Here is a 27,548-nt window from a genome sequence, read left to right as displayed (position 1 = left end):
ATACAAAACTTTCTCCGTAAAACTTACTAGTCACCAAAACAAAACCCATAAACAGGTGGGAGTCTCTTTCCAGGCCTCCTTGGTCCAGACCCATTACTCCAACCCATTTCTGAAACTGACGTCTAGGGCTCTGGTGCTCACCTGCGAAGCGGAGGCACTCACAAGACCTCTGAGGTGCCCTCCGGCTCTTCTCAACTTAACCACGGTTTTAGAGGCAATCTCCACATTATGCAGACCAGGGTAAAGATAATTACAGCCCAATTTACAGGGTGCTCCAGAGGTCAAAGAGTGCTTCTCCCTGACGTTAGCCACTGTCTAACAAGGTACACGATGGTCAAGTATACCAAAGGGAATACTTGCACTCCACGGAAAGACAAGGTCTCTGCTATAATGAGAGGCATTACGGTAAAACTCATCCTGTACTCTTCTGGAAATGAGGGGGAGCAAATGAAGAGAATTATTCTTGTTAATACTCTGCTCCACTCACAAAGGCCTAGGAGGAGCAGGAGACTCTAGCGTGAAAAACATCCTTTGCTAGACACAGGACCCAGCAGAAACTAGTATGAATCCACTCACAGACGGTGCACTGCTGCTTTCCCCAGCGAAAGGCCACCCCAAAGAAGAGGTTAGCATTACAATGAGCCCTTCAACAAATGGGCTCCACAGCACTGCAGCACAGCAAGACCAAGGGGGAACAGCAGCCTCCTGTTTCTAATCTTCTAAAAAGAAATGAGAGGGGAAAATAAGAACAACAACCAAATTTAAACTACATTAAGGGAATATTTAACAGGGTCCTTTAAATAATTCGCAACGATCAGGTATTTAGTTTTCAGAATATGTAGGTTGTATGTTTTTCTAATAAAGCATTTCAAATTCTAATTAAAAAAATACTTTATGGAGGAATTAAAAAGATACAATAGAGTCAGAGGAGAAGCCGTGATCCCAGAAGTGGAATATTCTAGCAGCATAACTTACAAGAAACTACGCTATAAAAACAGATTGTTGATTAACACAAACTCATAACAAAATGCAGAACGCTATCACCATGCTGCTGTAATAACACTTGGCTGCTGAAGTCTCTCAATACATTAAATATCTCCTTGGAGACCAAATTACTTTACATTTTCTTAAAAGACAATTTATTACAGCTTTGTTTTCTTCTCATTATCTCTTAAAAATATATCGAATGGAGACAAGAATACAACTTCTAAATAACTTATACGAAATGGTCCTGATGTGAGTCGGCAGCCTTCAGTTTGTTTGCTGGCTATTACTCAACAGCGCACAACCTGCTGCCAGGACATGCCCTCACTGCCACTCGACAGCCCCGGCTCACGTGGATCAAAAACCATGGTATGCCATTATTACAGCGCTCATAAAATTAACAGCCTCGGGCTGCTAGTGATTTAAATAATTGATAAGTTTTCAATTAAAAAGCCAACATTTTCAGGTCTACTATAAAAAAAACTATTTAAATTACTGATAAAAACTTATACTTATGTTGGCCGAAAGCCAGAAAATCCCTTCATCCACTTGTGGGTGGGGTGTGATTCAGCAATGCCTTCACTCTCTCTACCTAGGCTGTCCACTCCTCATTTTTGAGAGCTTTAGAAGAACAGAGGTGAAACGTCTCCACCTTGGCTTCCCCATATGGATTTAAAGTGAACATAATTTTACTGAATTCCACATTAAAGTCAAAGCTGTTGTATGTAGTTTGCGCCTACAATAAAATGCAGTTCTCTGGTAGGATCTTCCCAAGCCAAATCCTTTGGCAGAGTCTAGTTGAATTTATCTATTGTACTGGGTGGTTTTGTGTGTCAATTTGACACAAGCTAGAGTCATCAGAAGAAGGAGCCTCAGCTGAGGAAATGCCTCGACGAGATCCAACTGTCAAGGAATTTTCTCAATTGGTGATCAATGGGGGAGGGCCAAATCTATGGTGGGTGGGGCCTTCTCTGGGCTGCTGGTTCTGGGTTCTATAAGAAGGTGAGCTGAGCAAGCCATGGGAAGCAAGCCAGTAAGCACCACATGGCCATGGTCTCTGTGTAAGCTTCTGCCTCCCAGATTCTGCCCTGTTTGAGTTCCTGTCCTGATTTCTTTCAGTGATGAGCAGTAAGCTGAAATATAAACCCTTTCCTCCCCAACGTGCCTTTTGATCATGGTGTTTTGTTGCAGCAATAGAAACCCTAACTAAGACACCTATTTATTTTTTGAGAAGAGGACTCACTGTGTAGCTTTGGCTAGCCTAGAAGTCACTGTGTAGACCAGGTTGACTGTAAACTCAGACATCCGCTTGCACCTGCCTCCCAAGTGCTGGGATTAAAGGTGTGAGCTACCTACCACACCTAGCACACAAATTTGAATGTATAAAATAAATACCGAGAAAATTATCCATTTCTTTTAGATTTTTCAATTTTGTGGAGTACACGTTTTAAATTATAACCTAATAATCCTTTGATATCTGTTGTTATGTCCCCATTTTAGGTTCTTTCTCCTCGTGTTTTAATTAGTTTGGATAAGGGTTTGTTTATTTTGTGGATTTTCTCAAAGAACCAACTCTTTCTTTGATTCTTTATATTGTTATCTCTGTTTCTATTTTATTGATTTCAACCCTCATTTTGATTATTTCCTGCCCTCTACTCCTCTTGTGTGTGCTTACTTCTTCTTCTCGTTCCAGAGCTTTCAGGTGTGCTGTTAAGTTGCTAGTATGGGATCTCTTCACTCTTTTATGTAAGCACTTAGTACAATGATCTCCACTAGGTCCCACCCCGCAGAAGAGAAGGAAGGACTGTAGAAGCCAGAGGGGCTGCAAAAACCAGGACCACATGGCCCACAGAATCAACTAATCAGGGCTCACTGGAGAAGCAATCACAGAGCCTGCATGGGTCTGCCCTAGGTCCTCTGAATATATTAGTTATTAGCCTGGTGTTTTTTGTGTATCTCCTAACGTGGGAAAGGGTATTTCTGACTCTTTCACCTGCTCTTGGGACCTTTTCCTCCTACTGGGTTGCCTTGCCCAGCTTTGATATCAGAGTTTGTGCCTAGCCTTATTGTATCATGTTTTGTTTTGTTTATTTATTTTACATCCCAATTGCAGTTTCCCCTCCCTCCTCTCCTCCCAGTCCCTCTCCTGCCACCTCCCCTCTGCCCCACCCCATCCTGTCCTCCATTTCTATTTGGAAAAGAGCAGGCCCTCCATGGATATCAACAGAAGATGGCATATGAAGTTACAGTAAGATAAGCACCTCCCCCTGTATGAAGGGTGGGCAAGATGACCCAGTATGAGGAATGGGCCAACAAAAGAGTCAAAGACATCTCCTGCTCCCATTGTTAGGAATCCCAAAAGAATCCAAGTTACACAACTGTCACATATATGCAGAGTCAATCCCATGCAGGCTACAGGTTGTCGGTTCAGTCTCTATGAGCTACTATGAGCCCAGGTTAGCTGATTCTGTGGGTGTTCGTGTGATGTTCTTGACCCCTCTGGCTCCTACAATCCTTCCTCCCTCTCTTCAGCAGGAGTCCCAGAACTCAGTCTAATGTCTGTCTGTGAGTCTCTCCATCTGTTTCCATCAGTTGCTGGGTGGGTCTCTCTGATGACAACAGGACTAGGCACCAATCTATGAGTATAGCAGAATATTATTAGGCATTGTTACATTGACTTATTTTTTTCCCCAGTCATGTTTGGTTATAGCCTAGGCTTCCTTCTGGGAGGGCATCTGTAACCCCATTGATCACCGGGGCTGGTTAAGTTGACCTGGCTGGCTAGATGGGTGTCCCCTTCCTCCCTCACAGCTCTACCTGAGTCTCTCCAGAAGCTGCATGCTCAGTTGAAAAGGACAACCTCCCCCAAAAGGAAGACTGGTCTAAACATATTTAAAACAAAAGAGTCAAATAAAATAAAGTTTAAATAAATAAACACCAATGAAAAATTCCTTTACCAGGCTGGTGACCCTGAGGACTATCTGTGAAACCTACTGTGACAATGCTGGTCCCCATAGTAATTTCCAACCAGAAGGACTGAGGCAAACTAAGAGGGATAGTTGTTTTCAGACCAAAAAACACCTCTCAAGAAATCTCAGGGACTACTAAATTTAAGGACATGTCTGTCCTACAAGATTATGTGATCATGACTAATGTTTCTACAACAAAAAATAATTAAATAATGCATTTGAAAAATAAGTGTAAGTTATAAGGAATGTATAGTCCAGACAGCACAAGTAAGATAATGTATAAATAAATCTATCATGTTTTATAATGGCCTTGACATAGTTTCCAGTAGATTTTTTTAGGTGGTAGACCAAAAAGATACTGTGTGAAAGAATGAATGGCTGTGGGATTTGGAAAGGCTAAATGAAAATCTATTTTTTCTTTCTAAAATTTATTTTTAGTTATGTGTATATATGTATGTCTGTGTGTGGGTTTGTGCATGCGCATGTGGGTGCCCACAAAGACCAGAAGAGGTGTCAAATCCCCTGGAACTGCAGTTCCGGGCAGTTCCAAACTCAGGTCTTCAGCAAGAACAGTCCCTGCTCCTCACTACCAAGCCATCTCTCTCCAGGCCGGGGTCTGAACTTTCAATATAGTTTTAAGACCTTGGGCATCCTTTCAAAGATTTACAAAATAGAGATGAAGGATTGGAAGAGTAGCTCAGCAATGGAGTGCATGCTTGGGAAATATGGGGCTCTGGATCAATCTCTAGCCCCCCCAACACCCCCCCCACACACACACACACACGAACCAGGGCTAATGTCTATCACAGAATGATTAAATTATTCTCCTTTTTAAGGGTTGAGGAGATGGCCCCGTGAGGAAAGCGCTGCATCAGAAACATGAAGACTTCTCCAGAAGCCATGTAAAGCTAGGTATGGTGGCAAGTGTCTGTGACCCCAGACTGCAGCAGGATGACTGCAATATAGCAGATTCCACGGACACTCAAAGGCCAGCTAGCCTGGCACATGCAGTGGCCTGCCTCAAACTGGCAGAAGGTGAAGACTGACCTCACCTTGTCTTCTGACCTCCACACACATGCCCTGGCATGCATACATCTGTACTCACACACAAGATGTTTACACACTCCTCCATTACCATCTTAACTTACCACCCCCGACACACACAGATACACAAATAAAAAAAATCAATGAGAGAGGGAGACTTTCAAGCTCTGAGCTTACACACTGGGCACTCAGACATGGAAAGGATTAGCAGCATCATGAGGACCACACTCAGCACTCTCTTTCACAAGGAGGCACGATTGGCAAGGTCTTCTGAGAAGTCCACACTGCTTAGATGTGGGTATGCCGAATGCCTGTGAAAGTACACTATTGTCAGTTTTCTGCCAAAGCCTTACGTTAGAAAACCAGAACCCGCCTGTGTGCGAGCATTTCCTAAAAACAAAGGAGTCATGCTCTCGGGAGAGTTAGCCAATCCATCAACAGCAGTGCCGCCTTGGAAAAGACAATCCCACTCTGCCTTCCACGTACCGATGATCTCAGCTCTAAATTCTCAGTACACAAAGACTCCCACATAAGTTAATGGGAAGTCAATGGGAAATTGACTTTTCCTACTCTGGGCTGGTAGGAATGCAATGCTCTGTTAATCATGCCATCCTTCTTGTTCTCTTTCCTCCTACCCTAAATTAAAACTATTGGCGGAAACCCACACAGACGGTTTCCAGTTTTCACTACGATGAAACAATATCCTGGTTGAAGTTGAAGGCTATCAAAAGCATACGTCCTGACTGTGGGCTCCAATTCAAGTCTGAGGGAAAAGCAAGAGTCTGGTCTTGTCCATCATGTCCACAGTATTACCACCTTGCATTTGTAGAACGCTTTCACATCTGTTACCCTGCCTGACCGCTACAATTGCCCTGTGCAAAGGACGTATGTTATCACCCACCACTGACAGAGGAGGCAACTGTGGTCCTGAAAGGCTAAGTCATCCGCCTCGTCCGCCTCAGGCCAGGCACCCAAAGCAGAGCTGTGCTTCTAGCAGTTCCTTCCCCAGACCAGAAAAGGTTTTCCAAACAGAGTACAAAGTCAGGTAAAAGGAAACTAAAAACAGAGTACAAAGTCAGGTAAAAGGAAACTAGGGAGGCAAGCTCAAACCGGGGCTCAGGGAAGCTATATGTCTCTTGTTGTTTATAAATTTTTCTCAATTGGTACTGAAGCTTTAGAACTGTACCCATTCTGTTATCAATTTTAGTCTCAGACAAATGTTAATGCAAAATTCCAGCAAAAGTCGAGATACTAGAGAAAAGTCCACCTAGTATAAATTCAGTCCTGCTGTTCATTCCAGGGTACAAGCAGGAGGGTGGGCAGTGCAGAAAATAAGCCGGAGTACATCTTTAAATCCCACGTCCATAAAAGCCTGCAGCTATCTTATAGCTGAAGTCTGGAAGGGTGAAAGACATCTCCAGTCAAAAGTAGATTTTGAAAAATTTTTTAGAGCCCAGGGGTTCATTTTTAATGAGCCGTTACTTTAAGTACTGCATAAAAAATACAGGAAATTGATAGTCCATTTAGTCTGCACCATACCTAATGCAAAAGTCATTAAGATGCATTATTCTTAATGTTCATGATATGATCAGTAAGTGTCTTTTGAAAATAATGTCCTTAACTTTCACATAAGGAAATCTTGAAAACCTTATCTATTACACAGGAAAATGCCATGGCAACTGTGATTTACTTACATATCTTCACCGCGCCCAAGAAACAGCATCCTCAATTACATTAACATGCTTTAAAAACAGTCCTTGTTTGCCAGGCTGATGAGATGGCTCAGCGGGGAAGACACTTGCCACCAGTCCTGACAACCTGAGTTGCAGACCCAGAACTCACATGGTGGATGGAAGGAGAAAACCAATTCCTGCAAGTTGACCTCTGGTGTGTATGTGTGTGTGCAGGCGTGCACATGCACGTGCACACACACAAATAAAATGTTTTTAAAAACACTACAATAGCCCTCGTATGCAGTGCACTTACGTATGACAGCATTGCCTTCATTTCTTCATCACTTCTCACTGTAATCCTATCACCATCTTCATCTTCATCTGTTCAAAAAATGAATATGATGAAAGTGGTAAGACTTGCATTCTTTTTTAATATTTATCTTATAGTTTCATTGTGCGAATGTGCGGGAAGATGTACACACGGGAGCAGGGCTCACAGAGGCCAGAAAAGAAGCTAGAGCACCTGCTCGAGGAAGAACTAAAATTGTCTTTTAAAAGGAAGGTAAAAAATCAAAATACTTCTCTAGTTATTCTCGACGCATATCTAGGTCAAGTAAATTTGACTGGAGTAGGACAAGATTGGCTGTTGAAAGAAGAGAGGCCTCTCGCTCTACTTTGGTACTTTTATGTCTCATGTGGCGCCGTGTTCCCGTTCTCTATTCTTCCTCTCTCCCAGAAAACCCACCACATCACTGAAGCAGGTGAAAATGTCTCCCATTTGCTAAACACTGCTGCAGGAAGGGGCTCTGACTTGGGCTTCACATGCTACACTGCCCGAGAACCACACCACAGCCCTGCACTGTGGACAGCAGGGCTCTTCCTGCTTTATAGAAGGCAAGCCTGGGCCTCGCACAAGGCTCACAGCAAAGGGGTCTAACAGTGGGCTCTTCCATCCTATCTTGCAAAGCTCTCTCTAAGAGTTTTGTTTGTCCCAGTCCTCTGACCTGCAAGAATCAAACGGTGATTCATGCTATTTTGAAATAATGTAAATAGTCTCAAGACTCAGGGCTATTAAGACTTTACAAAACCTATAACCAGAATGTGCACATTTGAATAAATAGTAAAGAACTCACATCTAGAAACCATGAGCTCATTTCAGTAATTCTCTTAGTTTGAAAAGCTGTTTTTAAGAACCTAAAAATAGACCTCTTGAGAAGACCAGATCTCAATTTTAACCTAAAATAGAATTGTTGACCTAATCACCACCAACATCTTTTCCCAGGCTGGACTAGAATAACTTTCTTGTTATTTCTAAATATTTTCTTCTAAAGAGTAGGAACACGTGGTGACCAAGATGGCCCAGTGAATAAAGCACCTGCTTTCCAGCCTGACAAGCTGAGTTCGATCCCTAGACTCCACACTGTTGAAGGAGGGATTCGGCTCCCGGAAGCTGGCCTCTGGCCTCTGCACATATGCGGCAGCATATGCGTTCCCACGGGCATCCAAACACACACACTGAATGAATGGATGGATGAAAGAAAGAAGGAAATGTAATAACAAAATTTTAACAAGAGCGGGAGCATCTGACGGCTGATGCAGAAATTCTAAATACACAGTTCAAAGAAAAAATGCTCAACCATTGGAGCAGCGTGCAGAGCCTGCTCTGCCCAGGTAACAGTCTAGACGGGGCAGCCCTCGGCAAGATGCTCAGGATCTGAGTACTTGCTAAACAGTCAGCATGATAGGTCTGTTCACTCGTAGACATATAACTGCAGATTTGATTAGATGGGCCCATTCCAAACCTGGCACATTGGGCATCTCATCCTAAGAGAATAAGTTTGCACAGCTCTGAAAGAACAGAGGGATTTGATTCAGCACACAAGTCTCCCATCATACACAGGCATATCCACTTGTCCACAGGAAGACATTATGAAGATGTCCTCCTGTTTGGTGACAAGATCATGGGGGCCATGGGAAGGGGACTGTGCTTTTCCCAATTAGCCTATTACCAAGCAAATTACTAGCAGCTCCTTTTGTTCTCAGTAGCCAGCAGCCACTGACAGCACCGGGGAAAGCAGCATTTCCCTCCATTACCCTCCATGACTTCAGCCAATGGTTCGCAAAGGGTCTTCTTTCCAAAGCCTCCTGCTGCACAGTTCCCCAAGCCTACTGAATCAGTGTCTCTAAGTCACTGTCCAAACAGCTGGGAGCTGTCCAGAACCTCTACTGAAAACTCTACAAACAAGAGTACCACAATGGTATGCAAAAGACACATTCCCGCATGCATCCCTGCATGTCTGAGAAATTTCTACACATAAAGAGCTGCTTTTTCTGTGTTTAGTTTTCAATACAGACTTTCTAAGGACACACTGTAGAGAAACACCATCTAGCAGGCGTTTCTTCATGGGTCTTAGAAACTATCATACTCAAAGCTAAGTTGGAAGTTTCCTTTGAAACTCAGAAGACAAGGAAGACGAGAGAACATAGTATAAAAGCATGGAAGACTATGTACCAACACCCACAAAGGCACGCCATAGTTTTAAAGTCAGGTCAAAGAAGGCTGGGAACATAGCTCTGTTGGTAAAGTGCTTGCCAAGCAAATAAAATCCCTGTGCTAGGGACAAGGAGACAGGAGGGTACCTGGGTCTCATTGGCGAGCCAGTCTAGCCAAGCTCCAGATTTAGTAAGAGAACTTGCCTTAAAGAATACAATGGAAGCTGGGTGATGGTGGCGCACGCCTTTAATCCCAGCACTGGGGAGGCAGAGGCAGGCGGATTTTTGTGAGTTCAAGGCCAGTCTGGTCTACAAGAGCTAGTTTCCAAGATGGGATCCAAAGCTGCAGAGAAACCCTGTCTCAAAAAAAGACAATGGAGACTAAAAAAGACATCTGAAGTCAACCTGTGACCACCACAGACATGCTCACACAAATACATGTGTACCTGCACACACACATGAATGCACACACATAATCAGCCAATCTGGGCCGAATTCTGTCCAACACAAAGGAGCTTTTGGCCAATCTCATTCCTGCATCAGAGTTAGCTATGCAGATACAGTTCATATTCAAATTTCAACAGACACACACAAACACACACAGGACCTCAGGAAGGTATTCCTTGAATAGAACGGGAAAGCACTCAGAGTTTAGTAAAACAGTGAAAAGCCTTTTATGACTTCTGATGAGAGACCATAAATTCCACACGTACCATTTACATAATTATCTCTCTAAATTAAGTCAAGGAAATATTGAAGGAGAGAGGAAGTGGAGGCGAAGTGGGAAATGGAATGAGGTGGGGAATTTCTAAACTCGCAAACCCAGACTTAAGACTACTTAAGGTGTTCTAGAATTGTGGTTTCTATGTAAGCTTGAAGATTTTTGCCAAGAAAGTCAGCTGGCAGATCAATGCCTCACAGAGACTCCAAGCACAGCAGACAGGCCCCACTGTCAAGGCGCTGTAGCAGATGGAAGGGTGGAAGAGGAGGAGTGCTGCCGCAAGCCTACAACAAGGGTCTGACTCCAAGGGAAGAGCTCAGACCAGTTGAAAGGAGAATTCCAATTAAGCCTGGTGATAAAATCAGGCTTATGTGACACAGTGACTAATAGCTCGTATGGCCTAACAGGATGGATGTCTTGGTTTCTCATGGGACCGCTTTACCCCCTCATTTCCGTGCTTAGCTGCTTTAATGAAGATGCTGTTCTTGTCAAAGTGGAAGTTGGGTTGGAAAAATAACCACACTCATGAGAACGCAGGTGATGCTTGTTGTGCTTTCCTGTCGCTTTAAGGGACAAGCCATGCCCACTTTCATTACCTCTGACCTGCCCACCGCCATCTTGGGCCCTTCCTTTTCTGCTTCCTTGACATACGTGCTTTTTATTATAAGGAAGACCTGGGAATGTTATGGTTTTGGTCCCTTTAAGAGACAAGCCACACCCATTCCCCTCCCCATCCGCTGAGGCAGGCTGATCTTCAGCTTCCAGCCTGAGATCGTTCTCTTTTCCATCTTCCTCTCGGAGAGGCAGCTTCGCTTCTGCCTCTCTCCCCACTTCTCTGCTTCCCCCCTTCTCTGTCTCTTTCTCTTCTTCTCTCTCTCTTTCTCTCTCTCTCCCTCTCTCTCTGTCCCCCCTTCACCTTCCTCCTCCATAACCCCCTGAATAAACATTCAACCTCACCCTGTATGTCCTGTCTATCCATGTTTCTGTCTTCTGCCCGCCCACCATGGGTCTCCCTGCCTGGAACCAGCCATTGCTCGGGGATCAGCAGCCTACTCTGCCTGGGGCCCGCTATCTGCTGTGCGACCAGCAGCTGTCTCTGCCTGGGACTGGCTGCTCCCAGGGCCCGCTATCTGCTGCCACATGGCCAGCCGCCACTGCTCGGGCCGCCGCTCTGGGACCGGCAGCCATTTCTGCCTGGGACTGGCTGCTCCCAGAGCCCGCTGCCTGCCACCGCAGGGCCCGCTGCCACCATTTGGGACTTACAGCATTTCTGCTGCCTACTGCCGCGGGGATCTTGGAGCATTTTTTAAAAAAGAACATTTTGGTGCTGTGACTCTCCGAGAGGAAGATGGAAAAGAGAACGAGCTCAGGCCGGAAGCTGAAGATCAGCCTGCCTCAGCGGATGGGGAGGGGAATGGGTGTGGCTTGTCTCTTAAAGGGACCAAAACCATAACAATGCTGGCCAAAAAGTGAAACGGAACCTGCCCCTGACCCCCTGACGCCAGGCTCGGGAAGAAACCACTCACCCCAGCGTTTAAAGAGAGGAAGCAGTTAAGGGACAGGCCTGGGAAGCAAGTGAGAGAGGAAAGCAGAGTGCTACCAAGCAGCTTAGTAGACAGTGACCTGGAACATCTTTACCCCCAAAGTTAGACCTCCTCAGACAGCTCCAGCAAACAGCCTGGCTATTTGCCTTTCAAACTGTATTGGCTATTTTAAAACTACACTCACTGGAGTCATGAATCCTAAGAACTTAACTAAAAGGGAACCAAGAGTTCGAAAGGTACAGACGGCTGGTACAGAGCTCCAGAAGGAAGTGGCGCTGAGCGGAAAGAAGAAAGATATAACCTGAGCTCTTTTCTGTCTTATATATGAAGGTTCTTTGCCATCTGACCAAAGGAACATTACAGGATATAACCGGGGAGAGGGTGCGCTCAGAGATCTAACACACTGGTTCGCAATGACAATCCCAGACTCCTCTAGTTGCCTGGAGCATAGTAATATGATTTTCCAGCACATTAGGGAAGCAAAAGGAGAACCGGAAAGTCTATGTACTGGCTGGATTTTGTTAATGTCACTTAAAATGGAGGCAAAAATCCTAGCAAGATACCAAATAGAGTACGGCAGATGGCAAACAAATATTATGAAGCAATCTTTACAAAATCTGCAGTGTGTCACAAATATACAAAATGGCAGAGTTTGGGAAAAGAGAATCATAACAGGCCATATGTTGTTCACGATTTTTATCTGAAGCAACGTGCAATCTGAAAGACAAACTTAGAAGAGCCATATAAAGGCCCCAGAAGAGAGCAGTACCTCAGGTAGGGGTGGTCAGAATGGCCCAGTGGACAAACAGCAGAAACTGGAGAATTTCCAGAACTGCAGTGACAGGAAGTGAAAGCAATATATTATGTGTCATTTGTCACACTCCTTCTGAATCAGGTAGGAGTCAGATACAACTACAGTAATGGCAGGAAAGAAATGGAAACATGGTTGTAAATATTAGAAAGACATCAGTTGGAAATTACCAGAAAAGATGTCATGTTCAGAGCAGTTCTCAGGGACAGACAGCATCCACTGACCTAGGGAGGGTAACAGCCCACGGCTTCTGTGGTCACACCTTCACATCCATGAGCTATCACTGAGCTCCTGGCCTCCCCTCAATGTTCCAGGGCGTCCCTGTTTCTTGGTTTCCTTCTCCTTCTTGCGGAAGAAAGCGCCTACTATGTGGCAGGTATGATACTCAGGCACGGAGACAGTGAAGTGGAAACTGTGTAGGTCATATACATACAGATGATATTTGGGAAAGGACACTGTGGGCAGAAAGAACAGCTAGCACAAGGGAAGAATTCCTGGCCTGGAATCCAGGGACAAAGGAAGTGAGACTGGCAGGAACAGAATGCGAAGAGGAGAAAGAAAGAGTCCAGAGAAGTGATGGTGTGGCTGGGTCAGGGCCAGTGTGTGACATGGGACCTGAGCATTTGAAGGAGTTGCCTTTCACTGGTGAGTAAGATGAAAGCCGTGGGAGCTTTCTTTTTTTTTTTTTTTTTTTTTTTTTTTGGATTTTTCGAGACAGGGTTTCTCCGTAGCTTTTGGTTCCTGTCCTGGAACTAGCTCTTGTAGACCAGGCTGGCCTCGAACTCACAGAGATCCACCTGCCTCTGCCTCCCGAGTGCTGGGATTAAAGGCGTGCGCCACCACCGCCCGGCTCATGGGAGCTTTCTGATGCTTAAGATCTCATCTTCTAGGAGGATCACCCTGGCTGCTGGGTGGACAAGAGGAAGGCTGGGACAGGGGCCAAGAAGGCTACTGTCCTACTCCAGATGAGGGTGATGATGGCCTAACAAGCTACAGATGTTCTGAGTTTTGCACCCCACTTTAAGAGTTAGAGTTTCACTGTGCAGCCCAAGCTGGCTCAACTCATGGCTTATGCAATCCTCTGGCCTCAGCCTGTTGAATTGCTGGGACATAGGGTGTACCACTAAGCCTAGTCAAGTTGAGGTTTTGAGAATAGACCACATGCTGGCTCTATGTGAAGACAAGTTCAATGGGTTTGCAGATATATGGAACAAACAAACTTGTTCCAGGTATTTTATTTCTTCAAGCACCCATGCATTTCAGAAAAGCATCTCAAGTCTACTATGTGCCTGGTGTTGCAGGATTTCCAGGGATTCAAATGCAAGCAGCCACCGATCTCGAGGAACAACTGGTCCACTGCTTGTTTAAAGAACTTCTTTATACTCATGCAAATTAACAGTATTATATATATAAGACTAAAAAGAGTCTAGACTTGTTAAAGCCAAAATTCTACAAATTAAAGTTCTCTTCAAATTTCCTCAAATTTGCATAATTAACTTTTATGTGTCCAATATTTTTCAGACTCAATGTACATTCATTGTAAATTATAATTTTCCCACTAATATATCTGTTTGTTTATAAATAATGACCCTTTTTCTATATACAACAATTTAAGAAAATGAAACTTCATTTCTTCTATCTTTAGACTTGAACTTTTCCATGATATAAAAAGTGGCTACCACCCAACCGTTCTCACTAGACTTTGCTGCAACTTAGACACAAGGCACCTCCTACACATACCACTCCAATACTCAACTACAGTTGAGGGAGGGAGGGAGGGAGGGAGGGAGGGAGGGATGTAAGGAAAGAAGGAAGGGAGGGAAGAAGGGAGGGAAGGAGGGAGGGGGAAGGGAGGGAATAGAAAACCGTCAGAGGTAGGATGGTGCAGAGATGACTCAGTGGTTAAGAATACTTGCTACTCATCCAGGGACCCATATTTAGTTCCCAGTACCTACAACGGGCTTCTGGCCTCAAATGCATAAACACATAAATAAAAGTTTTCAAAAATTAAAAATAAATAGTTGGGGCTGAAGAAAGGCACAAACATTCATCTTCTCACCATGTTTTCTGAGTCTATTCTGATACAGAGTTTGACAAGGATGGAGACACGGGACGGCTGCAGCCCTGAAGCTAGTATCATAGAGAAGTGAGAACACATGTGTCTGAGCACAAGCCAGCATGTGTCGGGGTGAACGTCAAGCTCATCCTTCAAGCTGCCCATGAGACTTCCCCGTCCCACAACATCAGTCTAATAGCCACTGGTCTCAAGAAAAACACAGAGAACGATGTGCACGTAATAGACAGGCACATGAAATGCATCTGCAGGGCTGGCTGATGTTCATCACCTGGTGTGTCAGAGCGCTCATTAATCTGCTAATGAAACCGAGAGACTCAGCAGGGACTCTGGGCCTTCATAAGTGCCAGGCTCCCACAGCATCCGCTAGGCCCACACATGCAACATACAGGAATTTTTATGGTTATGGACTTTAGTCTCATCTCAGAAATGTTCTCACATCTGGGAAAAGACAAAGTATTCAATAACTGGCATGGAGTCAACTATCTATTTGCATGAAAAATAAAACTGGACTCCATCTGACTACTGTCACCAAAATATACTGAAAATAGTACAATAGTAAAAATAAAATCTTTCTATTCCTGGTAATAAAAAAAACTCATGCTTTTCATTTAAAAAAAAATGATACACACAAATAACATGTATGTGCAAAACCCCATTAAGTAGAAAGAAAAAGCAATAAAAATAAATGTTTTCAGCACCCTGGAATGTGGAAGACCTTTTTAAGCATAACAAATCCAGAAGTAATGAGAAAAAATATGGTAAGCTTGCCCACATAAAACTTTTACCTTCTCTATAGAAAAAACAGAGAGAGAATAAAAGGCACAAAACACGCTGAAAAGAAAAACAATACTTGTAAAGACAGACAACCACAGCACTCAGCAGGCAGAGGCAGGCAGATCTCTGTGAGCTCGAGGCCAGCCTGGTCTACAAGAGCTAGTTCCAGGACAGCTAGGGCTGTTACACAGAGAAACCCTGTCTTGAAAAACCACGCCCCACCAAAAAAAAGAACAAAAACAAAAAAAGAAAACCAATATTTTCCTTTAGAAAGCTTTCAAATCAAGTAGAAAAAAAGCAACCTAAAAGAAGCATGGGCAAAGGTGACGAAAAACAGTTTATAGACATTAAATACACATGAAAAATACTAATACTCATAAAGAAATATAAAGAGAAAAGTAATAACTTTTCTACCCATCAAATTAATTTTGAGTAGAAACCCACTAGTATCTAGGGATTGGTGAGGGTGCAGAAAGGGCTTTCTAGTATGGTGGTGGGTTGTGAATGAGTTCCTTTTTGGAAAGCACACACGGTCACGGAGGTTCAGAGCAGAGGGCTTCCTGTATCACAACAATTCCAAATGCCTAGAAATCTATCCTACGCACCAACGTACTCAATATGGAAAGATCTAAGCCACTACTGTGGATTTCCACATTTTCTCTGGTTCTAAAAAGCTGGTTAAAAACTTGGATGTTCATCTAGTAGATTAAATAAGTCACAACCGATGCTGGAAAGAAGTCTAATGCATGCTAGCAATGAGGGCAGGGAAGATAACGGGAGCATAGTATGTAAGGGAACTCAAGAAGCACTAACAATAAATGAGAAAATGAGGACTTTCTGCTTTGTTTCTAAGCTATTTAAAATTTATAACAATATACCATTATATAAAAACAAACAACCCACTAGGCATTAATTAGTACTTTTGGGTTAGCACGTTGGCTCGGTGGGTTAAGGCACTTGTCACTGAGCCTGAGAGCCTGACTTAGACCCCTGACACACACGGTGGAAGGAAAGCACTGATTCCTGCAAGCTGTCCTCCTACTTGGCTCCACACGTGTGATATGGCCTATGTCTGTATGCATGTGTATGTGCAAGCACAGGTGTACACATGCACACACATACACTAAATAAATATACGTGAAAAAGCTAATTAACTAAATAATGCTCTTTGTGTACCAGTCATGTGGAAGAAGAACCCACAAGGGTATTAAGAAAAAAGAGGCTTAGGATCACCAGCTCCACTGGTGAATGCGGCCCACAGGAGCCTCCCTCCTATCCCATAAAGCCCTAACTCCTTTAGAAACAACAGGCCAGGGAGCGAACCCAGAGAAAACACAGCAACTGTAGAACCTCTGCCCCTCAATATAGTACAAGTAGGAATTTGAATTGTCCACCATAACCAAATACATCTAGGTCCAGGAGACAGCACAGATACTCCCAGAGCACAGGACAGTATCTATTTAGCTGTAGCTCTTGAGCATTTCACAATTTTCATTTGAATATAGACACATGGGACACTGGCTCTGCTCAACAAGCATGTCCCCTAGAGCTCTAGAGTTAGTTCAAAGAAGTGACTGGCACGGCGAGGGAGGGAAAGGCAACTAGAAGCAGCTGGCCGTCCACTCTGAGAACAGTGCACGGAGAGACAAGCTGTCACATCAGCAACGTTTCCTGTCCTCTCAACCCTTTCCCCTACATTTATGAAGACTGGTAGCTTTGAGCCCTACGCTGTCTCTTGCTGCTCGTAATTATCACACCAGTTCTCCAGTATGAGGAGTCAGTTAGGGTTGGGTGCGCGCTGCAGTGTTAAATAGTCCTTTACAATGTTTTATTGATTTGAGGGTTACTCATCCACCATCCACCAAAATGCCTCAGACTTCCCAGAAGATTCACCTACAAACCAAACCATAACTGTTTCTTGCATATTGATTCTACTTAATGGTTCATATTTTTGGGTCAGACAATCAAGCTACTCAAAAACAATCCTGAGAAAGCCAGCCGAGGGTGATGATAATCCAGCCCAAAACAACAAAGGCTGTCATCATTTTTCTCTGTATGTTTATATTGGTTTTTTGTTTGTTTTCCACTTTATAGCTGGTCCAGAGTTGGATGCTGGGGCAAGTGCCCATAGTCCTAGCACTTGGCAGGAAGAGGGAGTGGGGAAAGAGGAGGGACATAAGAGAGGGAGAGAGGAGGGAGAGAATCTTGACATAATCTATAGATGAGCAAAGCTGACCAGCAAACAGCCAGATACAGAACTGCTATCCTTACTGGGAAACACAGAAGAACATGACATTAAAGAATAGAAACCTAAACTGGGCGGTGGTGGCGCACGCCTTTAATCCCAGCACTTGTGAGGCAGAGGCAGGCGGATCTCTGTGAGTTCGTGGCCAGTTCTAGGAAAGCCAGAACTGTTACAGAGAAACCCTGTTTCAAAAATCAAGTAAAAAAACAAACAACAAAAAGAAAAAAAATGGAAACCTCTAAGTCTGAACATTTTTTTCTATCTATGCTTCAGAGATTTCCAAGTGCTTACGACGACTGTGTGTGTTTGAGTCTGGGCTCCGTGACTTCCTAGCAACCACTTCACGTCTGTGGGTTCCAGTTTCTTCACAGGTCAAATTTTCCTACTGTGCAGAGTCACTACGAAGATTATTAAGCCCCAGTAACAATCTTCAGAAAGAATCTGAACACTGGCTGCCTCAGAAAAACCGTCAGTATAGTAGTTAGAACAATTAGCACTATTATTATGAATGCTAAACCTGGATGCCAGTGGAGCAGGCTCGGGCCCAGGAGTGGAGAATACAAAGTTAGGCCTATGTGTACAAGCCTCATGGCCTGAGTTTAATCCCTGGAACAACTGTGGAAGGAGAGAACCGACTCCTGAAAGTTGTCCTCTGACCTGCACAGGTGCCCGCATGGGGGGTGGGAGGACCACATAGGCATACACATACATGCATATACATACAGAGAGAGATTAAAGTAGAGTGAAAATAAACTCCTTGCATGTTTTATGGAAAGTCAGTGAGAATATACTTCAACTGTAGTGACTCTTGGCATCCAGCACAGTGGTTGAGAAAATATGTTCTAGAATGCGTTCTCATGCATCTGAGCAAGTTGTTCAGTTCTTGGAGATGCCCTTGCTTGGGCTGAAACAGGAACAACAGTCCTTCATCATACCTCATGGGAATCTTGTGATGGCTAAAGGAAATGAGCTAACTATCTGGTGGCAGTATGAACACCAAATGCTCACTCGTGGAATACTCCTGGCCCCGGCCCCCTTTAGTTACTGAAAGAAGTCTAAATAGAGCTTTGTGTGTGTGTGTGTGTGTCTGCGTATCTGTGTGAATGTATACCCAATACATATATATTCCTCAATAGTATAAAGAGTCTAGCACCATTAATAAAACAGTAATTAATTGTCCTACTCTGGTTACTGAACACTATTCCAGCAATGGGGACATACACAAAGTGAAACATGTACTTATTGGTCTCTAATTCCCCCGGGTCCATGTCCATTTTCCAGGGAAGGAAGCACTGCATTGAGTCCTCTGCAGATCCTGTCCCCAGTAAACATCTGAGGTGGGTAAGGAGGGCTAGAATTTTGGTGAAATGGGATTGTATCAGGCACATCATTTGTCCATTCAACCACCAATCCCAGTCTCCTTCCGTATCAGCACATACACTCTGATTGTGTTCTTTCCAGGTACCGCTGTGTGCTTCAGAACATGGACACATTATCACTTCCTGGTCCACTCTACAGAGGCATTTTGCTTATATTTAGTCCTTTACTATCAAAAAATAGTCCTACCATGTACATCTTGTTTCAACAAGGGCATTCAGTGTTTCTGTTGGACAGCTTCCAAGAGAGCTCTGCTGAGTAAAAAGTGCTACATAGTTTACCTGTTACTAGGTACGGTTGAATTGTCCTCTAACAAGGACATTACTTACTGTACACTCTACCAGTGATCATCTTTAAAACAGGAACAAAAGCATACTGTCAAGTGGGGGGGAAAGTTGCAATCATTTCCATATTGGAAAGTGGCACACACTTTTGCGTGCATACATGTATATGATGTGTATATGTGTGTACGAGTATATATGGGCATGTTCCTATGTGTAAGAGTAGATAAGAACATACCACAGCACATGTATGGAAGGCAGCCTTAACTATTGGTCTTCAGCGTCTATCTTGTTTAAGACAGGGTCTCTTTTTTGTTGTTTGCTGACTCCATCAGGCTCGCTGGCCCCACAGCATTTAGATCTGCTGTCTCTATCTCCTCTTCTGCCGTAGGAGCACTGGGGTTACAAATGTGTGCTACTCTGCTCAGTGTTTGCATGGGTTATGGGGATTTGAACTCAGGTTCTCACAATGATGCAAGTGTTTTATCCACTGAGCAATCTCTTCAGCCCACGGCCCCATCTTCAAAAAAGGGAAAGACCACAGTTCCAACTCCTGACTTTACCCTTCTCAGCACCTGAGGCCCTACACAACTTCTAAACTAGCGGCAGGCCTTCCTCTGCAAAGATTGTATCAAAACCAGTTTCCTGGCACATCCCAGCCCTGTCCATAAAAGCCAGTTCAATGGAGAGCAGAGGATTCAGGACAGAAGGGCCCCTGTCATCATCAACAGGAAAGCCAAAGCTCACTGAAACAGAATCATTCCACACACGCCCATAAGAGCTTTATTCGGCTGCTATGTCCTAAAGCACTGAAGAATTAAAACCTCTTCATCAACGATCACTGGTCTACAGGTAGTTTACACGTTTCATTTTGCCCTGCACTATCATAACACGGAGAAGAGCAGATAAAGGTCATGTTGGTAATTAAAGCTATATTGTAGAGATATGCACACCCAAGATATGATTAAATAAGAAAATATTACTCGGTTCAGTATCATCATTAAACTTGCATTAATTTATAAATATTTAAATGTACCATATGATGATCATAAATAATCTGTTTTTGTCAGTTTTGAAAGTAATGCAACCCATAAAGCATGTGAAATATCACTGCAGAAAGAGAATGAGGAGCGTATAGAGCCAGACTCACATTCAAACGCTGTTGTCGTTGCTTCAGGCAGGACCTGGCCTATCACATCCTAAACAAAGGAAGAATAAAGAAGCACAATTAGTCACCTTCTTTATTGCCAACATGTGGCAAGTCCAAGAGAAAATAGGGGAACCTGGGAAGGATTTTTGAGATGCTGGCGTATACTATGGAAACATGAGCTGATAATCACACTTCTGCAGAAACTTTACATCTCTACTCCCTTCATATTGCATTAAAGACAATCTTTTATTCTCAGTTCAACAGTGCACATCACCACACTATTATACACACCCACACACAGCTTCATATATTGTGGGGGGCGGGGGGAAGAGGCTTAAGAGTCAGACCACCTTAGGCTTGGGTCCTTACTATTAAATATACAACCTGGGAAACATTTTTTTTTATTTAAACATCCTGAGCCTCATTCTGATTATTTCCAAAATGTATCCAATGACACTGAAAGAGTAATGTGAAAACTAAATGATAAACATAAGTAATTAAGTAATAAACATAAGCTTGACACGTGGTAGACACTCAACAAATGTGGTTCCTGATCTGTAAAGACCACAAGGAGCCTCGCTCTCACAGTGGGAGTTTGAGCAAACAAGTTTCTGTGATGATATGCAGCATAAGGGTAATAAGACAGTTCTCATCAACCTTTATTCCTAAGCAACACAAACATATTTAATATTGCTGGGATATAATTCATTGGACGGGAAGCCCTAGAAGGTATATATGATCTGTTATTAATATGTAAATGAGTCTCTAAAGTTGAAAACACTAAAAAAATTAGTCTGCAGGGGCAGCTAAATCGAAGAGGTACAGAACACCTAAGCTCTGGGAAAGGAGGCCCTCCATCATGTCCAATCCCACAGCAAAAGCCTTGCAGACCTCATTTCTCTCCAGGAGCTCTGCTACGACGGCCCTCCCATGCCCAGGCTGTGCCAGAACGAGCACCAGGCAGCCAGCTGACAAAGCCGGCTGGCAGCGTTTCTCAGCAGGGAGCTCACAGCCCTTCCAAAGCAGGGCACTTAGCAGAGCAGAGGCTGCAGCTTCCTCTAAAGGCAGTTCCTTGGGAGCCTTGCTGCAGTGCCAATTTGCATAATCATCTTGACACTTCTTTTTCCTTTTTTTTTAAAAAAAAAAAACAAATCTGTACATAAAAAAAAATTGATCAGGGAAAACAACTATCCTGGGTAGCCTTTACTCATCAGTCAAAAAAAGGTGATGTCGTCTCTGTCTCTAATCTTAACAAGTAAAACATCAACTTAGTGAGGAAGTGAGGAGCCAAAATTTTAGGGTAAGGAAACTGTTTGTAGACATTCATAGGTAGCAAGCACCTCTTAGCAGGCAGCTGGCTATACACTAACTACAGAATTAAGTATACAGGCAATCCAGAGGGAAGGATGGAAGCCTAAACACAGCCAGAGTGGCAGGACTGTCTCCCCAAACCCTCTATTGGCCATTTTTAAGCAGGGAACATTTAATGGCTTTACATACATTTCCACTTTACTCTATGAGATTATTCTGTACTTGTTTCCAAGGGGATTTCTGCTATCCTCAAAACTGCAACAGTTTTCTTTACCTAAAGATATTTTCAAAAGAAAATTTAAATTGACACATCTTGACAGTGATCATTTCTTGATTTTTCTTCCTACCTCTCAATAAGTCAGAGGAATATCTAACAGAAGAGAAGTAAAACGGTCTCTATAGCATGCCGGGAGCTTTGTAAGTAAGTGCATGTTAAGACTTGGCTCTTCAGCAAAACTATGATTTGTTCTCTGAAATAAGATGGGTAACAGAAAGAGCCAAATGAAAGACGTCAATAGCAAAGAGTGTTTGTTCACTGTGATCGTTAATATTGCCTATCAAGCAGACAGAACCTAGAATCACTTAAAAGATGTTGGGGGCACGTCTGCGAGGGAGTTTCTGTGCTATGCTAACTGGGGTGGGAAGGCACACCTTAACCATGGGTGACACCATGCCATGGGCATGGGCTGAGGAGCACTCATCATTCTATGCCTCCTGATCACAGACGCAACGTGACCAGCTGCCTCCCGCTCCTACTGCCCTGCCTTCCCTGCCAAACCCTCAAACTGTGAGTGAAAATAAAATCTTTCTTCCCTAACTGGTTTTTGTTAGGAATCTTGTCACCACAAGGAAAACACCTGACAAGCAAGAGGAGTGAAGAATCACAGGGTCAGTTTGGATAGAAACATCATCACAAATCGCAACATCTGTGAGACTTCAAGACAGGCTACGAAGAGAAAGAGAAGGCCACCGACCAACCCAGTCCCACACACGATTCCTAGACCTGAAGACTGTCTCCAGGGACGAGGAGAAAGAAGGCCAAAGAACAACAAAGAGCCCAGTGTCTCTGCCCTTGGTTTTGGCTTCCTCCACACTGCACTTAACTCCCAAGAGATACAGACGACAGACAAGCGTGGAGGGGACAGGATGAGACCTGCACAGGGTCTCCCAGCCACTTGGAGAAGTAACAACTGGAATCTTCAACTACTGACTGCGGTCTCAAATACTCAATCACTCTGACTTGGTGACCAAACCCTGCTCTGGCTTCTGTGTTAGGTTTTTGCCAAAAACAGGCTCTATGGCTCTGCAAGGCCCTGCCCCTCCCAGGGTACAGCTTCCTCATCTGAAAACTGGAATGTGTACGAAAAGGCTCAAGTAGACCAAGGGGCCATCCAAGTTTCACATGGCCTTCAAGTTTAAGGTTCCAAGTCTGAGATGCTGATTTCTTTGGGGTTTATTTTTTCCTGATGGAAGAGATGACGTGAAGTGGGAGAGTGGATGACAAGGACCTGAGGTGGCACCCTGCCTGACTTGCCTTGAGCCAGCAGCAGCACAGAGCACAGACCCACTTCTAAGGTCTTTGTTGGCGCTTACTGACAAATGTCCCCCAGCTGCTCTTATGACAAAAAAGTCCCAACACACAGCCCTGAGCCCTAGTGCTGGGCCCCCAGTGTGATGTGCCGGAGCTCTCCTGGTGTACTCAGAAGCAAAGGGCCAGGTCCTATCCCTTACATCATAGTGTCAACATTTATAGGGTACCTTCTCTGTGCTTCATCTTTACAAGTCTTGATGCAGGCGTCCCTGTGCAGAAATAAGGACACTGAGGCTCAGAGAGATATGACTTGCCAAGCTGGTGGCACAACTGGCAAGAAAGTCCAAACGACCCGACTCAGAACCTAGTGCTCACCCAGCATTCAAGAAGCAAAGGCAGGGGGATGAGAAGTTTGAGGTTATCCTTCACAAAATAGGCAATTTGAGATCAGGCTGAGCAACATGACCCCCTGACTCAAAGAAAGACACCATAACAGTGCACATCTGAGTTGGCGATCATTTTTTTTAAAAAATAAATGTTCTTTTTTAAATTTTTCATTTATTATATAAACATGTGTGTAAATAGTAATCATGGATACACACATGCCATGGCAACATGTATGCAAATCAGAAGACAACTTTCAAGAGTTGGTTCCACCATGGGTTCCATGGACTGAACTCGGGTGGTCAGCTTGCACAATGTGTACTTTTACCCACAGAGCATCTTACTGGCCCCTCCTCCTATTTTGAGCTCTATCAGTAAATTTCCAGGTCCTATGAAGCAACAGAAACAGAGCCCTCTCTCTCTCTCTCTCTCTCTCTCTCTCTCTCTCTCTCTCTCCTCCAGAAGTTTAGCTTATAGAAGAATGGTCAGGCAAACAGTCATGACCATATAGTATGGTTTACTATAGGAATGGACATAGGAACCAGTGTGGCCATCTGACCAACATTAACAGAGGGAAAGTGAAGCTGGTGTGAGAAAACAGGTGAGAGTTGGCCAGCTAAAGAAAAAGGCAACATGCAGGCACAACCTAGGTACCTGGGAGGACTGACAGGAACGCTGTATACTTGAGACACAGTATGCTCATGAGGGTGTGGCAAGAAAGGACGCAGATGCCAGGCCAGTCAAGATGGAACTGAAGAAGACAGTGATGAGGATTGTGTGGGCTTATAAGGAAAGGGAATCATCAATGGGCAGAGGTGTGAAGAACACCAGATGCAGAGAAGGGATGGCATTTGGTGTCAAAGACTGGAGGCTGCTAGCCCACTACAGGTACCACACTCTTGACCTAGGCACCTGAAAGCCTGCATGGCCTGGATGGTCACTGGCATCTAGCTTTCAAAATGAAATTTTATATGTACATATATATATATATATATATATATATATATATATACGTATATATGCAATCCAGTCAAACTACACATCTGTCTGCTAGAGCATTCTTCCCAGTACATCTAATTCTGTCTGAGTTACTCCATGCATAAAGTGAATAAATTGTGCCCTGTTAATTGCAAATGACTAGAAAGATGCAAATGGGCTGAAGTATGTGGGAAACTATAGCATGCAAAAGTAAGTTTGCCGACCAGGGAGATGGCTCAGCTGGCCAAGTGTTTACCATACAAACATGAGGACCTGAGTTTGATCCCCAGAACCCATGTAAAAAAGGCAGGTGAAGGGGGCTTGAGAGGTGGGCCAAGCATGGTGGCATGTGTATGCCTGTAATCTCAGCACTGGAGAAGCTAGAACAAGTGGATCCCTGGGGTTTGCTAGCCAGCCAGCCCTGTCTCAAAATACAAGGTGGATGGCAACTGAAGAATGACACCTGAGCTTGATCTCTGATCTCCACATGCATGCACACACATCTGCACACACATACAAACACAAACTATGTAAGTAAGCCAGAGTGTCGGTGCTTACTCTCAGCCTCAGGAGCAGTAATTCCTGAGAAGGTCCTTTTACTCTTGACTCAGTACATATATACAGACATATAATGCTATGTAATATATATTATATATGGGCTCAGGAACCCACCTACATTAACCTACGTAAGATGTGAAATATTCTGAGCATCCCAAGGCAATCTCCTGTTGATTCTAAGATGCACATTTTCCATCAACACTCAACATCTCTGAAATTGAGCTGTTTTTTTCCCCCGTGGGATGGTGTGCTGCAGTTTTAACAGGCAGCATTTTTTTCTTATTGCTAGTAAGTTTATGTCTTTCAATCAATGACATCTAAGGTTTGCTTAAACATTGTAAATTAAGGTTGCCCTGGTTTCCCTTTCCCAACAGGTCACAAGTTCAGGGAACTCAGCAGTGACAGGGCTAGAATGAGGGCAGAGATGCTTTCCAAACACTTGAGGGGGGAAAAAGAGAAAAAGAAAAAAATGCACCGGTGTGTAAGTCCTAGTGCAGGCTGGGAGCTTCCTGAGGGCAGGGGTTCAATAGGATTCATCTATTTCCCAGGACCCTGCACATTTACCAATTTTCAGTGAATGCAATTAATCGATATTATGGTTCAAACAAGCAAGATGACCCCACGAGGGGCCAGCTCAGGCCACCAGTGGTCAAGATGCTGTCCATCCAGGTCCCTGAGCCCCAAGCTGGGATTTGGCCGCTAAGATTACCACTCACCAGCACATCTCTGAAGAGTAACTGCGGCCCGGAGTGCACGGTCCAGTCCACCGCGCCACTATTTGGAATCTTGATCCGAATCACCAGCACTTGGTTCTCCATGGCAGGGAAGGGGCCAAGGGCCAGCCACAGCATTACAGGTTAAAGGGTCTCACATCCTGGGGCGAGGGGTACCGACTGGCCCCTGCTTAGAGGAGCCCCAAGAAGTGACAAGGGGAACGAGGTACACAAGATAGGATAAAAACAGGGAGCAGGATGGTGGGAGAAGTGAAGAGGAATGATCAGGAGGGAGCTCGCAGGCCCTGAACCAGGCCCGGGTCGTGTGGAGTTTGAGTGTCTCTCGGAGAAGATGCACTGGGGAAAGGGTACGGGTCAAAAGGTATTAGCAGAGAGTGGAAGGTCCTGGAGTTACAAAAGTGGACAAAACAGAACCGATAAGCATTTTTGAAGTCCGTGTGCGTAAGGGGAGACAGCACAGCAATGGCCTGGTTTAGGGGAAGTGCATCAGCCTATGTCCTGCAGTCCTGGGTGGGCAAAGGGAGGGTGTCTGGGCGCCGCGGGCTGGGTCGGGTCTGTTACGGAGGAGCACCAGTGCCGCCTGCCCGCTACCAGACCGGAGAGCCCAGGACCGCGAGGTCACGAGGGGGGTCCTGGGCCGCAGCCGGAACCGGAGGGTGCTGGGCGTGCGGGCTCAGCCGATGAAGGCCCGCGTCCCGGCGGCGGAGGTGGCGGCGCGAGGAGGAAGAAGCTGCTAGAACGCTGTTACTCCGGAACCAAAACTCACGGCGCCGGAACCCGGGGAGCCGACGAGTGGGACCCGCCTCCTGAGGCGCCATGTTGAAAGAGGGCAGGTTGGGGCGGAGCAGAGACAGAGACCGTGGGCTAGGACTGGCGACTGCCCTGTTAACCGGCGGAGGTGAAGGCATCCAGGAAACAGAGAAAGATACCGATCTATGGCTGGCGCCTGCCCGTAAAACAATTTAAGGCTTAATCTTGCATAGTGTGGCTTCAGAAAAGACGGGCAGTTCCAGCTTGTCAAATTGTGTACCTTTTAATATCCGTGGGGTTTGTGCACCAAATCAGCAAGAGCCAGGCAAGACCTTTCTTTAAAAAAAAAAAAAAAAAAAAAAGCAAGTTTTTCTGCCCCTTCTTCCAAATAACAGTTCTAAAATACCACTGTGTTTCTCCCGTTAGCAAAGTGCATGAATTTTTCAGGGAGGTCCTTTACCCCAGTGAGTGACCTGCAGTACCAACCAATCCCCTGCTCACAAGCAATAGTAAAGAAACTCCATGAAGAGCTTAACTGCCTGGGGACAGCTGTATTTCTGGCATCATAATATCTTATTCAACCGTTGCAAAAATATCCCCGTCTGTTCCATATATTTTCAACTAAATCACAGTGTTTATGCAGTCATGATAGCGGAGCAGTAGCCGTAAACCCTGGTTATTTTTAAATGCCTTGTTACCTCACATTTTAAAGTGCACAATCCTGTTGATCTATGGTGCCTATGCAAAAATTGCTTACAAATGACAATGTGTAGGTAGGTCCTTTATGTGTAATTAATTTGTGCTATTATCTCTACCTTTTGGAGCTGATTATGCATAAACGTGATGTGTGGGGGTGGGGTGTCCACTTTCCCCAGAACTAATAGATATGTGATTAATATAAGAAGAGGAAAAATTAAATGTTGATAATTTTTAATATAATACCCAAACTTGTTGCATAATTCCCTCCGCCTGGGCTTTTTTCCTGTTGCATTCAAAATGACATTGTAGGAGAAAAATGATCATCTTTTAGTTACTATTCCTTATTAACTTAGGTAGAAATCCATTCAGTGAAATTCTCCCAGGTACCGTAGGACCTGCCCCTTTCTACCTGATCTTCAGGGCTGAAAAATACACTATTCACTCATTTCCCCACATACTT

General features: G+C 44.3%; 1 protein-coding gene across 3 annotated transcripts in view; it reads right to left on the bottom strand.

Moving 5' to 3' along the window:
• The window catches only part of Map2k5 (mitogen-activated protein kinase kinase 5), a 226,341-nt gene extending 199,964 nt beyond the window's left edge, over positions 1-26,377 (bottom strand). For all 3 annotated transcript variants that reach the window (XM_041679391.1, XM_041679392.1, XM_041679393.1), the window contains exons 1-3: positions 25,622-26,377; positions 20,144-20,192; positions 6,984-7,051 (exon numbers count right to left, since the gene is read on the bottom strand). In XM_041679391.1, coding sequence (XP_041535325.1) covers positions 6,984-7,051; positions 20,144-20,192; positions 25,622-25,756 — 252 coding nt within the window. In that variant the 5' untranslated portion in view covers positions 25,757-26,377. The remainder of the gene's footprint in view (positions 1-6,983; positions 7,052-20,143; positions 20,193-25,621) is intronic.
• Positions 26,378-27,548: the final 1,171 nt, after the last annotated feature.

Source organism: Microtus oregoni, unplaced genomic scaffold (genome assembly GCF_018167655.1).
Source record: "Microtus oregoni isolate MIOR12 unplaced genomic scaffold, Mior012 000032F_ref0000030, whole genome shotgun sequence".
In the NCBI taxonomy this organism is placed as follows: domain Eukaryota; kingdom Metazoa; phylum Chordata; class Mammalia; order Rodentia; family Cricetidae; genus Microtus; species Microtus oregoni.
The sequence above is the reverse complement of the archived record's forward strand: the minus strand, read 5'-3'. Positions and strand labels throughout refer to the sequence as shown.